Source organism: Osmia bicornis, chromosome 15, assembly GCF_907164935.1.
Source record: "Osmia bicornis bicornis chromosome 15, iOsmBic2.1, whole genome shotgun sequence".
NCBI lineage: Eukaryota > Metazoa > Arthropoda > Insecta > Hymenoptera > Megachilidae > Osmia > Osmia bicornis.
In genome coordinates, this window is record NC_060230.1 from 3,467,977 (window position 1) to 3,484,205 (window position 16,229).

General features: G+C 39.6%; 1 protein-coding gene across 1 annotated transcript in view; it reads right to left on the reverse strand.

Annotated features, from left to right (window-relative positions):
- Positions 1–16,229, reverse strand: part of LOC114882815 (follistatin-A) — a 37,222-nt gene continuing 20,993 nt past the window's right edge. Inside the window, exons 5-6 of the mRNA XM_029199875.2 lie at positions 4,760–5,056; positions 1–1,560 (exon numbers count right to left, since the gene is read on the reverse strand). Coding sequence (XP_029055708.2) covers positions 1,436–1,560; positions 4,760–5,056 — 422 coding nt within the window. The 3' untranslated portion in view covers positions 1–1,435. The remainder of the gene's footprint in view (positions 1,561–4,759; positions 5,057–16,229) is intronic.

A 16,229-nucleotide genomic window follows, 5' to 3' on the forward strand; every position in this document is an offset into this window, starting at 1 on the left:
TTCTGCAATCAGACTTCGTTTATTCATACTGCATTGAACAATAAATTAATTAACATTATAATAAATTAATACAAAAAGAACACTGCGGTACGTTATCTACTAAAACCGATTACGAGTGAGAGTAACGCTAAAAAAAGGCTGAAGAGAGGAAGCGATACGAATACTTACAGTAATTTACAGATTCACTTAAACATATTCATGCGTTTGAGTCGCGAGATTCTAGTGGATCCAAATTTATCAACCGCCTGCGTAAACGATAAATCCTGTTCTCTGGTGTTTCTTTAAAATCATCGTTCGATATTGCAAAATCATCGTCTGTACAGTTATTCGAAATTCACGTCGACGATAATACCGAACGTATTTATGCGACACGAACAACCTCGTACGATTACCTGCCTCTGTTCAAGTAATTTCTGAACGAGTTTTGAGCTTCGCCGTTAGGGCTGTTCGATACTTTCGAGTTTAAGTTATGTCCAACAGGAAAATTATTTCGTTGCATCGACATTGTAGCTAGTTTAATTAGAAATTCGAGACTAGGTATCAAGCTTCTAAGTGTCTGAGTATCTAAGTACCTACATTTCTAAGTATCTAAGTAGCTAATGCTAGTCTGAGTACTAATATTTTTTGAGTATTATTGTTTAAATATTAAGGTACTTAGTTACTCAGACGCTTAAGATCTAACAATTAGTTCCTAAAGTACTTGGTGGCTTGGCTTTCTGAATAATTAGAATGCATAGATATTCAAATATAATACTTACTTACTTTTAGTATCAATTCCTAGAACTTTGACAAAGAGCTGTAGCTGCAATGTTAACTAAACATTGAGATAATTCTCACGTTAAACGTATTTTAAACCCGAAAGCCTCGGATACCGGTAACGGTGACAATCGAAACCATGAAAGCCTTAAGGATCTTACGTGAGCCTCGAATGTATATACCGAGACAATGGAATACGAAGCTGCGCGAATGGCTCCCGACACTTAAGAAACACGGCACGCAGCGACGCGTATGCAATCGCGAAAGTGTTAATTCGTCTTGATCCGTCGAGCTTTCCTTCGAGCACAGCGTCGCTTGTTCGCGAACGAGACAAATTGTCGGTTCCTCCGAAAACGGAGGGAAGAATACTGATTCTGCCGTTAATCTAACTTAACCGGGCACAACTGCATTTTTGCCGGGGTGCGAAATCTGTTTCCACGATTCGCGTTAACGTTCCTCGTCGAGTTCAACGAGTTCACGTGATTTCCCGTCGTCGTGACTTCCTCTAAACAATAACCGGCCCGACAGTGGCCAACGATTGATCCATCCTCGTCCATGGATCCGCGATCACGACACGTCCGTGACGTTCAAACGTTTCCCGTGGCTCCTCGGAGCAAGCACCGTGCAAAGATCTACGAGTCGTGTCGATCGTAGGATCGTTCGATCGATCCGTCTCACGCTACGACAATGCCAATGAACGATGCGTTTGCCCGTTGTACGACAACGACTCCGTTTCGACGTCCTCGAATCTCGCGTCCTCGTCCGCCAGATCAACCCCGTAGTTGCTCGAGGTGTTGTCTTCCTCTGCAACAAAATCATAAACCAGGCCTCGTTAAATAAAATTTTATCGTAGTAGGTTATCACCTTCCTATCTCGTCGACGATGATTGGAAGAAATTCTGACCGAAAAAATGTATTCCACGAATTTCTCGTTTCGATCAATGCAACAAAATTGTAAGCGTGATTCGTGTTTCTCGTTTGCAACAAATTGTAAGCTTAAATCGCGTCCCACGTACTTCATCTCGATGATTGCAACGGACAAGTCGTAAAGAGGGATCCTGTTGCACGTATTTTGTAGCATTGTCGAGTTTTTATTTTGTTGATTTGCCTTGTACGTTGCTGAAGAACCGAAGTTAGAACGTGGGTTGCCGTACATCGAAACGACTATAATCTACATGTTAATGGCCCTGGGAATCGCTAGAGAACGGTAGCTAATAATGGTCCGAAGATTCGATTTATTTAATAAATATGCGGAATCCATGTCACGCGATAGTTTAATAAAATACAAACGTTGCAACGTTAATTCCTATTTACGACGATATAAATTATTCAAAGCACGTATTACGATCTTTCTAATAAGTCCCAGAACAATGAACCTTTATTGTATCGTTTCCTGATGAAATTACGATACGTTTGAAAGGACCATTATAATTCCGTGAAAGGAACGTACTCAATACGTTTTGTCCTCGAGGACAGTTGTTGAAATCATAAATACCTGTAAAATATGATTCAGTTACGAATAAAGAAGGGAAGAAATGTCATAAGTTTGATTAAATGACTTTATCGATTCATAAGTATTATTCCAAGTGTCGTGTCAATTTCTTAGGGCATTCGTTAAATATTGTGCGTGTGCATTTTTTTTTTCTGAATATTGTGTACCAGTCCAATGAATGAAGTATTTACACACAGGAAACTATAAATAAATATCGACAATGCTGGCGGGATAAGCGAATGATATTAGGAGGGGGATATTTATACGGTGGCGGGTACTAAAGCATAATGCAACTCCTTTGATATTGTCGATACGCGTGACAAGTAGAGCATGCTCAATAAATTCAATCGGATCTTGAAAAATTATAGATTATGCTCGAGATAAAATTGGTAATGCAGGATGCAATAACTTGGCGCGTAAAGACTGCTTCTTGTACGCGACATGCAACAGGTTTCTACGTCTACCTGTACCTGGGTACGCATAGACCAGAGATATTTGACTTCGAGAAAATCATTTCGAATAATGAACATCGTGAAAAATGGATATATTATGCATATCGAAGTCAATTAGTTTCAGAGTACATTGTATATATTGTCGAGAATGTATTCTGATTTTCATTTCAACCGTTTTCTAATCAGATATTAAATTATTCATCTTCAATATATTACACTTTTTACAGTTTTTTTTTTCTAGAAATGTTGTCTTATTGAGTTCAGTGTTATTTAAGACTCGAAAGAATTTTGTTACAATCTAAAAAATTGTATACATTATTCATAAAATTAGATATGTATATTTTCCTAGTAGCTATCATTATATTAGATTAAAAACTTCAACCTAGAATCTTATTTCAACTTTCTAGTAGAATCTTTTACACCTCTAATTTAGATCGAATACGAAGTTTTAGAAAGCAATTCGTATATTATCTTAGTTCTGATTGATGCAACGGGACGAACAGGATCGGAAACTTATAAGAGCGAAGACGGTAAAAGAGAAGTGTTGCTACAAGTAGAATTCTAGAATTTCACGGCTAGTTCTCCTTCGGGGTTTCGCGATTGACTGTGTTTAACGGGCGAGACAAGCGAGCGCGTAGGCGCGTATATTCTCAAAGGCGACTCGAACAAGGCGAATTCCACGCTGGATTACGACGATCGCTCGGTTCGCAGACGGCTCGTGAATGGCCCACGCCTCCGAGAGAAATAGATAAATGACCAGACGCGTATTCCGCTTTATCACAGCACGCGAAACGCGCTACCCCGACATCGACGAACCCCTTTGCTAAATGCAAAATGAAATCGGAATGGAAGTGTCGACGGCCACGCTGTTACTATCCGGTCCCGAGAGACCAGACTTCTGTTAATTCTCGATGAAAAACGAGCCAACCGATCCTGCTTTTACCCAAGAGATTTATTCACGGCAATTTCGATCGTTTCAAAGCGACACGCTGATGGGTTACTGTTACTTCTTCGACTTTCTGAAATATCGTCAACGAATCGACTGAACTTGTAATCTTCTCGGTGTAGATATAGTAATTTTTCATTGTCCTGTTTCTGTTCTTCAACGAATAAACGATTTGTAAAATTTTTAATAAAATAAAATTAATTTATTGGTAGAAATAAAAATTGTAATTCTTTTTCCTTTGTTCTAATTGACTACTCCTTGTATGGTTAAGTCTATCTATGCATTATTTTTTTTAAATAAAGGATAGTTAATATTCTTGTTTGTTAAATATAAATAAATCGCTAACGTTCAAGTAAATAAAATTTTTTGTAAATATATGTAGGTACTTATTGGGGTATATAAATTAGATGCACAAGTTCATTGAACTTACCTTGACCGAATAAGAGTTAAAAATTAGCAACGTTCACGGTCCGCTCGAAACATCGAGTGCCACTACTTATTAAGGTGCGACTCCATTGGTGTTCGCAAACAGTTCGCGAACAGTATACTCATCACGCGACGACCGTAAAATCACTTATCTCATCGAGTACAAAAAAATGTATGTTTCTAATAAAAGTACATGATAAATGTACAAAACGCACTTCCACTTGCCAGACCGGTTAGGAAATGATTTTTTACTAATTGGTCACTTCTTACTCACGTTTCAACAGTTCCGTAAACCGGTGATGCAACCATAATTATTGTCCGATAAAGAGGGTCAAACCTACTTTTTTCATATCTTATTAGTATTGTGATAATATTAAACCTAATTTTTGTTAATTTATTTTAAAATTTTTGAAGACATTCCAAAGTAGGGGTTTTTAATTTCTTAATGGAAGGTCAAGTGTCCTTCGTAATCTCCTTTTCCTAGATTATACTAACAATGAAAAATAGAAAATAGAAAAGTTAAATATGAAAATTAGCTATTCCTGCCCTTAAAATAATTAAAACGAACTCTTTGGGAAAATTGTTTGCGAACCGTTTGCCAATGAATACGCACCTTTAGTCAATCGTTTCAGCGTTCATTCAGCAGGAGCTGGTGTTATCTACGTAATCGCGTGACACGAGGACTTACCGATATAGAAAGGAGAGGTGTCGTGGGCGTTGCAGGGGCCGGCGTGTCGCGTCTCGAGGACGAAGCCGGTATCGCATGCGTCCTTGACGATGTGACACCAGCTGGGATAGGTGATATTGTTCGTGGCGCACAACATGGTCGCCGATGGATCTCGATCACGGTGCGTCCGGTTCCGGACCCGTTCCCGCTTCCGGGGACAACGATAGGTGCAGGTTACGCAACGTGGTCGGCCCGACTTCATCTCCGACAGACACGTCTGCCCCTCGCGACAACGAATCGTCGTGCAGTCGGCGTTCTCTATAAATAAAAACATATGTGGTTACGCAGTGTCTATGCTAAATAACAAAACAATTTTAACCTTTACAGACCGGCAAAGTTTCTTTTAAACCGTCACTCAAACTCTGCGCAATATGTTAATTTTTGGAAAATGCAAACGATCATTTTTGTGAAAAATTTCGGTCCTCTAAAGATTAAAAACAAATTATAGTATAACATTTTTTATTTCATTATCAATGGGGGAACTGGGATTTTTTTCTAGGATGAGTCAGGTCTCTTATATCGTTTCGTTTGTATAACTGTTCTGCTTTTTTAAAACTTTTCTTGCTGGATGATGACATAATTGGATACTCGTAGAATTTCTTCCGGGAGAGAGATGAGATGGAATAAAATCGAGTACTTTCATTCTTCTTTTTTTGTTCTTCAAGAGAATTCTTAATTTGGTGTTCGAGCTTAAGACATATCTATTTATAGATAAATAATCGCTGACGCACTGAATGATCATAATTGATCACCACTACCAATGTATTCCATTCAAATAATTACGGAAGAAGAAAAAAGAGAATGGATCCCTGTAGCATTTTATTGCTAACGGTAAAGTCTAAAATGAATATCTAAATTAATTTTTTATAAAATAAGCCGTGCTACATATATCCGCTTCCAATCTGGCAATCATCGTCTGAAAACTATTAAAATTTAATGAATACACAATAAAAGTCTTAAAATGCTAAATAATTCCAAACATAAAAGTCGCATAAACGAAAAGAACATAATCTTCGCTCTCGATTCGAAGAGCAAACGAAGATCTTGAAAGTTTCATCACGGAAAGTCCGAGCGTCAGACAGAAACGTACATAGATTAATTTTCGCGAACGCGAACTGACAGAGGGAACGTGGACGTTACATAATAACGAATGGCACTGAAAGGAACTGGCTAGTAGTAGAAGGCTACTGTGACGAGGCAGAAACGAGAGACAGGTTCAATCGTCGAATTAGACGCGCTCTATCTTCGTCCGCTCGGCTGTTTCGTGCGGTGACTCGTTCGCAGACACGATTACTGCAATCATATATGTCGTTACACCTACTTCGGTCAATGGCCCACTTCTCACGGGGGGATCGCGTAATGTATTGCTCATTTTTTATTCTCCCAGTCGTGAACGCACACGCGACCCGATGAAACGTTACGCAATTCGTGCATCGGCCGTCGCCGTTCAAGATAAATAATCACGTGGTAGAACAACGATACGGGTCGAAAGATTCTAGAATTTTTTATATTGGATCACTTATTTTAATAGGAATGATTTAATTTTGCTACTAGAGAAAGATTAAATTTATTAAAAAGAGGCTATACTTTATTTAAATTTTAATTTGATAAAAGTAACTGGTCCCTAAATTCTACAATATTAATTCCACAATCACCTTATCAAATTATGATTACGATAAGTTATAAGTGAAACTGTATTATTTCCTTACTGAAGCTTAAAAAGATACGTACCATTAATCAACGTGACAAACTCTTAGTCCTATTACTATTCGTCTGTGTATATACACCACGGTGAAATATCAAAAGCATTGTAACGGCCTGTTCTTACGTCGCTAACAATAAACGTCATAAAAGACACATTTGTTTGTCTGACGGACGTCTGATGTACAAAATGGCGAATGTACATTCCTTCTGTCTGGTCTAGGGTTCCTAGTGCACGCGTAAGTCACGATCATAGCAATCATCGTATCACTCTTCTCTGTGGATGTAGTCTGTGAGGTATGGACCACGTGGCTGTACTAGATTAATATTAAGTGATTCACGCTTGGTAATGTGATACTTGTTGTTAGACACGAATGCTTAGGCTACGCTGCGTACTTTTATATGGAAGTCCGCATCAGATGTTGTATCCCGTTGACTTGTTACACCGTCTAGCATTATATATTGTTACACGCTGAGAGACATCTGCTTAGCTCGAGCAATTGAATTTATTAAGACACATTACGCAAATTGTAGCACGGAGAACATTACGCTAATGAGAATACTGCGCTACATCTTTATTAGAAAAATATATGGGAACGAGAGCCGAGAGCGTGACAGAAACGTATCGACTCAATGCTGATGCATTGCAAAACTTTATCACTGAATTTGAATGAAATACAACAATTTTTTTCTCTAAGTATTATGGTCCGTGTTAATATTTGGACATCGCGATATTTATTCAATCCTGATGGCAGAATATAAAATCGACTTGAAATTGATAAAAAAGATCGGGCGAATGAACCTGTTATGCAAGCGATCAATTTAAGAAGTAATAACCCTTGTACCGAGCGAATTCTTTCAACGAAATATATATTTGTTTTCTCTCATAAATTAAGGAGAATTGATGGTAGTGCATTTTACACGCCCACGCATCGGTGGTATGATTTAAAACAGCGCGTTTGCTCGAGGGTTAAAATCACATTCCGCCAAACGGTTCAACGAAAAGCACTCTCCTGACTTTAATCCTTTCTACTTCTTTTCTTTTATTGACAAATATTCTCTTTCGTTTGTAAATCTTCGCGGACGTTTATGTTGAAATAAGAATGCAAATTGAATCGATGCAATTAATTTTCTGAAGAAATCTGTATAGATTCCGTCTTTCAGCCTGATAAAAGTTCTAATAAATTTTTAATAATTCTTGTTTAATTAGTTTTAGTTATCAAAAATAATTTCTATTTGTTCATCGTTATAAATATCTTCCTATAATGTGAATCTTATAGAATGGCGACGACAGACGACAAAAAGGGTGATTTCGTAAATTTCGAGACACTAAGGATGCACTCAAATCGATCGTAATTAATGAGACGCCGTTATTGATGATCCAAAGGAAACATGGCAAAGCTCAAAGCGTATCCTTTTCGGAACTCGTTTTACCAGTCGTAACAAAGCAACGGATAGAACCGTTGCTCGGATGCGCGGCTAGAGTTCTCTCTTAGGGATCCGACATAATTAATTAGCAACAGCATTAAATGGACACGTCAGGCAGGAACCAGTTTTTAGTCCGGTAATTAACGATCCTGGGTAAGGATCGCTTTCCTTTGTTCGTTTTAACGTTATATTTACTTTCATCCAGCGGTACTTGGCCAGGAATAATCGTGATTCATGAAATCGATGCGATCGATTGAACTTTCTGGAAAATGTTTAAAAAGAATATTTTATTCGACCACCTGCTCGTAATAAGTCCTGAGATTGCTACACGGTACATTCGCGATCAAATTTGTCGAAGTTGTCGTACCGCCCACCCCGTAGCGTCGATAAAAATATTTCAGCAAACGTCTGTCTCGTGTATTCTCTCAAAAATTCCATCGAGTCTCGTTCAAAGACGTCGAAAAAAGCCGGCGTCTGGTCCACCAGCCCATCCGGCCAGCAACGTCTCTGTCCGGCACGGTCGTCAACTTTTCTCTGTCTGCTTTCCTGTTCCGGTGGAATTCTGAAATTTCAACTGCCGTCTGGTCCTCGACGAAAGGTAAAAACCTTTCCTTCGAGCAGGCACATTCAGCCTGCTGGATGAAGAAGAAGAGAGGAAGAAAAAAAAATGAAATGAAGGGAGAGACAGAGGAGTGTCGCGAAGAAGGGACGGTACACACGGAGGACAGGGAAGTAAATAAGTAAATAAACCAGCGGGCTTAGCGAGGAGGTGTCGCGATGCAAATAATCGTCTTCCTTGAGGATCCAAGGCGCGAAAGTGCACGTGTCTGCAAATATACATACGGTAATATGCGCGTACGAGCTTTTCCCAGTCCTTTTTCCTCGCCCCCCCGTGCCCGTTCGTCCGGATTCTTTGATATTCTCGGACCTCTCGTGCCCGCTGCCATCTTCTCGCGCCAGACACGGGCGTTAAGTAATTTGCTTATTTCTTTTTTACTCGCCGCTAATAGCTCCTTCATACATTGGCATGGTTTTCTCGCGCATCTATGCCCGACGTCAACTTTGTCGACATTTTTCTAAGGTTTGATCAGAGAAATTGCCCGCTTCTGTTGACAATTGATGTGATAGAAAAATTCGTTTTTAGAAAAAGGCGATCTTTACATGAGAAATTTTACGTATAAAAGATGCACTATTGTATATCAAACATTTTTATAAGGATAGGTTTATAAATTAACGAAAATTAACGAAAGTTATTTTAAAGTAAATGAAATAAGAATGAAATCCTTTTCATTTAGCCTGCAATTATTTACTTACAATTAGTAAAGATATACACGGTTCGCGTGTAAAACGCGAGCTTCTCTGGCTTATAATCACGTCCCGTTTTTGCCGTTTATTTTACGGTTCCCATTTTTTTTCCTTGCATTTTACGGCAACGAATTCAAACAAGTTAAACCAGCTGAAAATAACTTGTTTTATAAATTGAACGAGCAAATAAAAAGAAAAATCATTATGTTCAGTTAACACGAAATATTAACTGCAAGTTCGATAATTTGTCCCGACATGTGAAATACATTACAGGTAGAAATTTTCAAATTACCTACAACTCAATAACATACGAATGCAAATTCGTTCGGTATTTAAATAACTGCCTCTGTGGAGCACGCGATCAAACTAGAGTTTTTAATTCAAAGAACTAAAAGTTCAATATTCCCATTATTTCTTTTTTTATTATATAGCTATTTTTAATAAAAAATTATTAAATTCGAGTTAAACTTACTTTGGCTAACACATGTAATTTGTTAAATTATAACAATTTTGTAGAAAAAGTAATATGAAAACCATTAGTTTATATCGCAACCTAGTATTAGAAATATGATTAGAAAGTTATTGATTGGAATGGCGCTTACCTTGATTGAAAATTATTATTATTAATCTCTGTCAGTAACCGATCATTATTAGTTTCTAATTAATTTATCAAGTTGTCATTGCTTTAGATTTATCAGATTACTTAGCAACATTATTAAAAAGAATATTGATTAATCGCATTAAGAATATTGATGATAAGAATATGAAACTTGAAGCTTAATATTCATATAGAATAAGTGCTATTTTATAGTACTTTTATATCACCAACTCGAGTCAACCATTTAATACGCAATTACCCCATAATGAGAATTAAGAACCACAGTAAAAATCAGTTCAACAATATTTATCGTTAAATAAGATTCGGCTGTGAACGATTCTCATAAATACCACGGTGAAATTTATTATCAAAAGGTAGTTTTCCCTGGGTAGTAATAAAGACGACGAAAATAAGGAAGGAAAAACGAAGAGTTGAGTGGCGATTCCCGGTCGGGCCACGATGCGTGTACAGTTATTCGATCAGAATATTCAAGAACCGCGAAGCTTCTCGGCGGCAGCCGGTCCCGCGTTTACGTCCTCACGAGTTCTTGAAGAACGCTCGATTTCGCGAGTGGACGGGGACGAATGCAGCTCGCATCGGCCCGTTACAACGACAATGTATGTAGAACAGCCAGTCAGAGACGGTCGACGGTGCATGCTTTGCATACGGCCAAAGGTTCTTTTCGCCGGTTGTTTACAGTATCGAGCAACACGAGGACGAACGACCGCTGGAGGAAGGTCGAAGTGAAAGAACGCGGCGTGGGGCGAACGCGAACAGGCGTGGCGAGTCGAAAGCATGGCAGAAATATTGCACTGCCTTTCCAACATTTTTATATCTCCTAGTTGGCGAAGATTCTACCCTTTTCAACGACAAAATTTCTACCTTATAGTATTCTCAAATTTGAAGCTTCAAACCGATATATTGCAAGTGCCATTTTTAAGTCATCAAATCAACCTATTTCCAAATTGTCTATCTGATACCCAAGAACCTAATATTCAATTCTGATTAGAAATACACAAGAAGAAGCGAACGTTTCTCTTAAGAAACATATGGGTCAGATTTGTCCTGGCTGTTGACGCCAGAAAGCGTGATCGTCAAGTATGAAGGACGTACGGTACGATTCCCCTGGAATTTCAAGAGGGTCCCGGTAAAAAGGCGAAGCCCACTGACACGACAGTGCCGGGGGCCCTTTTTCGAAACTCGATGTTTTTCTCGTCGAAAGGGCGCGTTGCTCGGCCTTTCCTCGTCGCTAACGCCGTACACGCCATGGATGCGGTACGGTGTCTGGTCATCGCCGAACGGCGTGGCGCAGCGTTCGAACTCTTCTTTTTTCGATGGACTTGTGCAAGATCTGGTATCTTCGTTACTCTTTTCAAGTTGCCGTTTTAACCGGCACAGCTGAATCAGACTCTCTCGCGGCGATGCTTCTCCTCTCTGCCCCCTTGTCGACCAGAGACCATCCGGTCGTTCCTTGCAACCATATCAACGTCCACGTCTCGACATCGACGTTCACCGGAGGCACATGCCTCGGACCCACTCGCGAATCGAACCTCCTCCTACGGTATTGCCTCTTTAAAGTGGCACGAGCTCGGTTCTCCACTCTTTTTTTTTCTTTTTTTACTCTGATTGATTCATTGAAATGTTCTATGTAAAAAAAAAATATATTAAACATTATATCCGAGATAAAGTTTCTTCACTCTTTTGGTTCACCTGGTCCTCCCCCACCCTCTTCAGTTTCGTTCCTCTTCTTCCTCTTCTTGTTTTTCCCCGGTCTAACCGTCTCCCTATATATTTCTCTTCCTTCTTTTTCCCTCCCTGCATATGCAGCACTCCCTTCTGGTCCCCGTCGCTCGTCCACCTTCTCCGTCCCTTTTTCTCAAACCGTTGTTACAGCGAGGGTGTCTTTGTCGCACCGTCGAGCAGTCGAAAAAGACGGTACGAATGGCATACCTCGTGCAAAGTCGTGCCACGAGGCCTTCCCGTGCGAGGTACTCAACCTTCTTTGCATCCACCAGTCTCCTCTCTACCCTCTTCTCAGACGGGTAAACGTCTGACCTCGTGCGACCCACCTGTTCCCCCGAAGTACGAAGGCGAGTCGCATCGAACACGAGCAGAAGAAGAAGAAGAAGAAGGAGAAGAGGAGGCAATATGGTTTCTGGAGGTGCAGATAGAATCGCCAAGACGAAGTAGCACGCTTGTGTGCGCCTAGCGATAGGGTCGCCTTTGATCTTGACGATGCTGGATCACGGAAGTCGTTTCGAGAATAAAAGATGAACTTCACCGATGGAGGATCAAAGATACGGGGTGCTTAACCGGAACTGCATCCGGCGAATTTTCGTCTAATTCTATGTATGCGTAAGGCAACAAGTGAAAAATTTAAATTTGTAAATGAAAATTTGTATTCTGAATAATAAATACAGTTACCAACGAAAAGATTGCATTTTTATCACTATCTTTGGATTTTGCTTCTCGTCTCCTGGACTCGAACGTGGCCCGAAGGAACGTCGGAGAAAATCTCGACGTTCCTTTTGGACGGGAACGGTTTGTTGTTTCGCGTGTTCCCGATTTAGATGCTCGTTACGTTCCATCGCGAGCGACTCCGCGAATCTTCGATGAAGAGCACCGGACGAGTTATCGAACGGGAATGAAAATAAGTCTCTGAGACGTTTGTTATTTTAGAAGACGTCTAGCTTTGCATAATTTCTGAATCCAGCCACTCGATTTCTCGGATGATCCTTGAAACAGACAGGGTCTGGATAGTCTCTAATTCTCGTTCGCTAATGTTTTGATAATCTATTGTTTTAGATTTGATGCGTGAAGCAACAGGAAAGATAAAGGAAGATTATTTTGAATGAAGGGGTGTTTTTAAAGAAAATAAGTTTCCTCGATTTTTTCAGTATTGAGAATTAACTAAATGTTAATATAAATTAATTTCAATGTTACTTTTTTGAATGGATAGATCATTAACATAACTATACCTAAATGGTGAGATTTAATGAAGTACCAAAGCTTTTTTACGGGTGTGAGCTGATGCTTCTAATTTTAAGTCGGTATGCACTGCTGAAAGTATCTTTTTGCTCGAAGACGATAAATAAATGTTTTAGGAGATCATCGTGCGAGAGAGTTCTTTAAAAAGTCGTTACACAATTGATTTATACTCGAGTCGTTTGAATACCAAACATTGCGTTACGAAGGATTCTCTTGATCTTCTAAGAATCCGTTGAACCGTTTTAAAAATAGGGAATTTTCGGGGTTGAATGCGTTTGTTTTTGAAATGCTTACCATCCACCCACAGTAGATTAGTCACGTTAAAAGTTAGTCACATCTTTTTCTAGAAAATACCCAGGGACAATGTTACGTCATAGCAGATTCGATCTTTCCTTTAATTCTGTTTGCAATCAACCCTTGAAATTTCAATTCGAAATTTTCTATCGAATATCGTTCGAAAATATCGTATAATTCTCTGTATTAATCGATCGTTTGAAAAAAATAATTTATACTCTACTGTGCAGTAAATAACTGAGAATGAAGGATCAATCATCGCTAATAAGCACTGTCAGGAGCTAGACGTAATGCAGAAAAAATTCAGTGAAAGGCAACCAAGATTGGTAAATCGAATGGGATCCATCCGTGTCAATGCTCGAGCAATAGCCTCGATATTTAAAAAAAAATATGGATACAATACATCGATCAAAATCAAATAACCAAACGTTCAACTATGGAAGGGGCTATAGGTACCGTTGTGAAAAATGAATCATTCTGAAAATCATCCCAATAAAATTCTATTAGATTTTGGTGGAAGGATGGCGAACGCTGATCGATACACGCCGAATTCCTCGAGCCGCCAGTTATTTTTAGTCGAACGAGTTGGTGGAAGGGGCCCGTAAGTGTCGTAAACGTAAAAGACCGCGTGTCCCGGCTTCCAAACATGCACACGCGTTGCGTGGGCGCGTTCTGCAGCATGCGTGCGTGAGTGGTTGCGTACGGTGAACGACCGGAGGGCAAGGACGCCACAAGGACACGCCCTTACACGTCCGCGCGCCTTCCTCCTGCACGTGGACGCGTGTCAGCCCTTTTCACCGTGACCGATGCTTCTTCTATTAGCTCCTCCTAACTAGACACGCGTGCCAACCCTTGGTATATAACTGATAAGGGTGGGTCAGCCTTTATAACCGCTAATTTTTTAGTCGTATACTTTATTACTTTTCATTCAAACTTCTGAAATACGGATAGCTTTATAAAAAAATTCCTTTCTTCTATATAAAAAGAAACATAAATTTCTAAGGATCATAGAGAAATACGAGGCAGTTAAAGTGTTAACATCCTACTTCATCATCTTCTTTCCATTTTTCCCAACCTGTTGCTTTTACATCCGTATCTCTATGTTCACGGTAACGCGTACGCGGTTGGCTCCGCATTTCTTCCTGTTACTTCGCAATAACTATATTCCCGTATCGATCCATTTCCTTTCGAGTTGCCGCTACCTTCATTATCTCACGACAATTATACACGCGTGTCAATCTTTTTCCGCGCGGTACCGCTTCTTCTATTATTTCGCGATAACTACCCACGACCAGTACTAGTTTCACGTCCGCGCCGCTTCCGCCGACGGAAGAACTAACGTGCGACCGACCAACAACCGGAAGCTCGAGGATAATTAACCCGAGCACAGCTAAGAAGTTAGATGGTTAACGAGAAGAAAGCCCGCTACATTTTCTACTCTTTTCCCTATGGAGATTTATGTAGAAAAAGAATCATAAATCCTCCATTTACGAAAAATTATTGCTATCATATTATGAGTCGGTTGCATTAAAAAAAAATTAACAAAATTATTGACCAGCACGCAGACGACTTAATATGCAGTTACTGAAACTGTGCAGATTTCGAAAAATCATTTTTCGATCAATCATCCGAAGTCAAAGTTTTCAGAAACCCATTATTTAAGCGGCTGTCTGCAATATTTCTGAAATTTGTGCCACGGTTATTTTTTCTTTTCTTTTTCCTCTAGCGTTGAACCGAGGAAAGTAAGTATGCCGTCGAGGGTATTTCTGGGTTCGACTGTAAAGGGATAATATTACAGGAAAGACGCCGCTGACACGTCCTCGACGTACCACGCACCATAAATCAACGACGAAACCGCGGATTATCCTCGAACGGCCTCGAGTTATACACTCGTTACACGCACCCTCTCACCTCTTCTGAACGCGTCGATTCTCTTAACGAGTTTTTGATTCAATGTTTATGGATTGGTGGTTGCTAATCGAAAGAACGATCAGCTTTCGAGCAGAGAACAACAGCGGGTAAAATATGAGAACGTTTCCCTAGAAAGCTGCACCATTTTAACGCCGACGAAATGGAGAACTTTCAAGTTTCCGATCTACGATCGATTTGCGGAAATTAAGTTCCGATGATTCACTGGTAGCATGATGGAAATTGTATGATAAAAACTTCAAAAAGAAAAGAAATACAAATAATTCCCTCAAACCCCATCAAAGGGTTAATTACCATTCAATTACGTCTTACTACCCTATTTTCATGGCTTCGTTTGATACATCAATATATCATTTGAATTCGAAATGATCGAAACCGATTGCATGACTGTTTTCAAAGGATCAATGAAACAATGTTGCAAAAGAAAGAAAAGAAATTGCAGCCTTGCAATCACTGGTCTTATGTTCAAAGTTGCAGGTTTTATTATGACTTCTTCGAAGGGAATACGCAGAAAATGATACTTCTCCTCCACCCCTCGTTGTCTCTCACCCTTTCCTGTCTCTCCTTCTCTCACTGTCGCTTCTTTCTCCTTTCCTCAGACTGTCTTTTCTCTTTTTATAATTTTTTTTTTCTCTCTCACAGCCAGGCAGATCGCGTCTCGGTCGATGAACTTCCTGGAACGATCTTGCGATTGCCTCCCGATGTTTCTCTTTTTTTTTCAATTTTTTCTTTTACCTTTACGTTTCTTTCTCTCCTTTCCTTCGAGTTCTCCAACATTTTGTTGAAAAGTATCGAGAAAAATCATCGATTAATATGTTCGGTAACGGAGCACATAGAAGCCGCCAATTTGCCAAATCGGTTAACTCCAAAAAATCAAGAAGTAGAGAAATTGATGAAATATAAAAAGTTAAACATCAATAAAGTCTTATGGCAATACAATTTTGACAGGTTCAGAAAGTGGAGTTAATCACTTTGGTTTGCGAATGACTTACTATATGTGACGTCTTCGATTTCCTGCACGAGACTGCAATTTTTACGAGATAATATATTTACCAAGTTTCATCAAAATCGTGGACGGACACTTGGTATGTTACCTTGTTAGAACGTTGCATGTGCTGTTAGCATGTTTCTGGATAGTCCAGGTGAATGAACCGCGGGTTAAACAGAAAGAAAGGCGCAGTTACATTT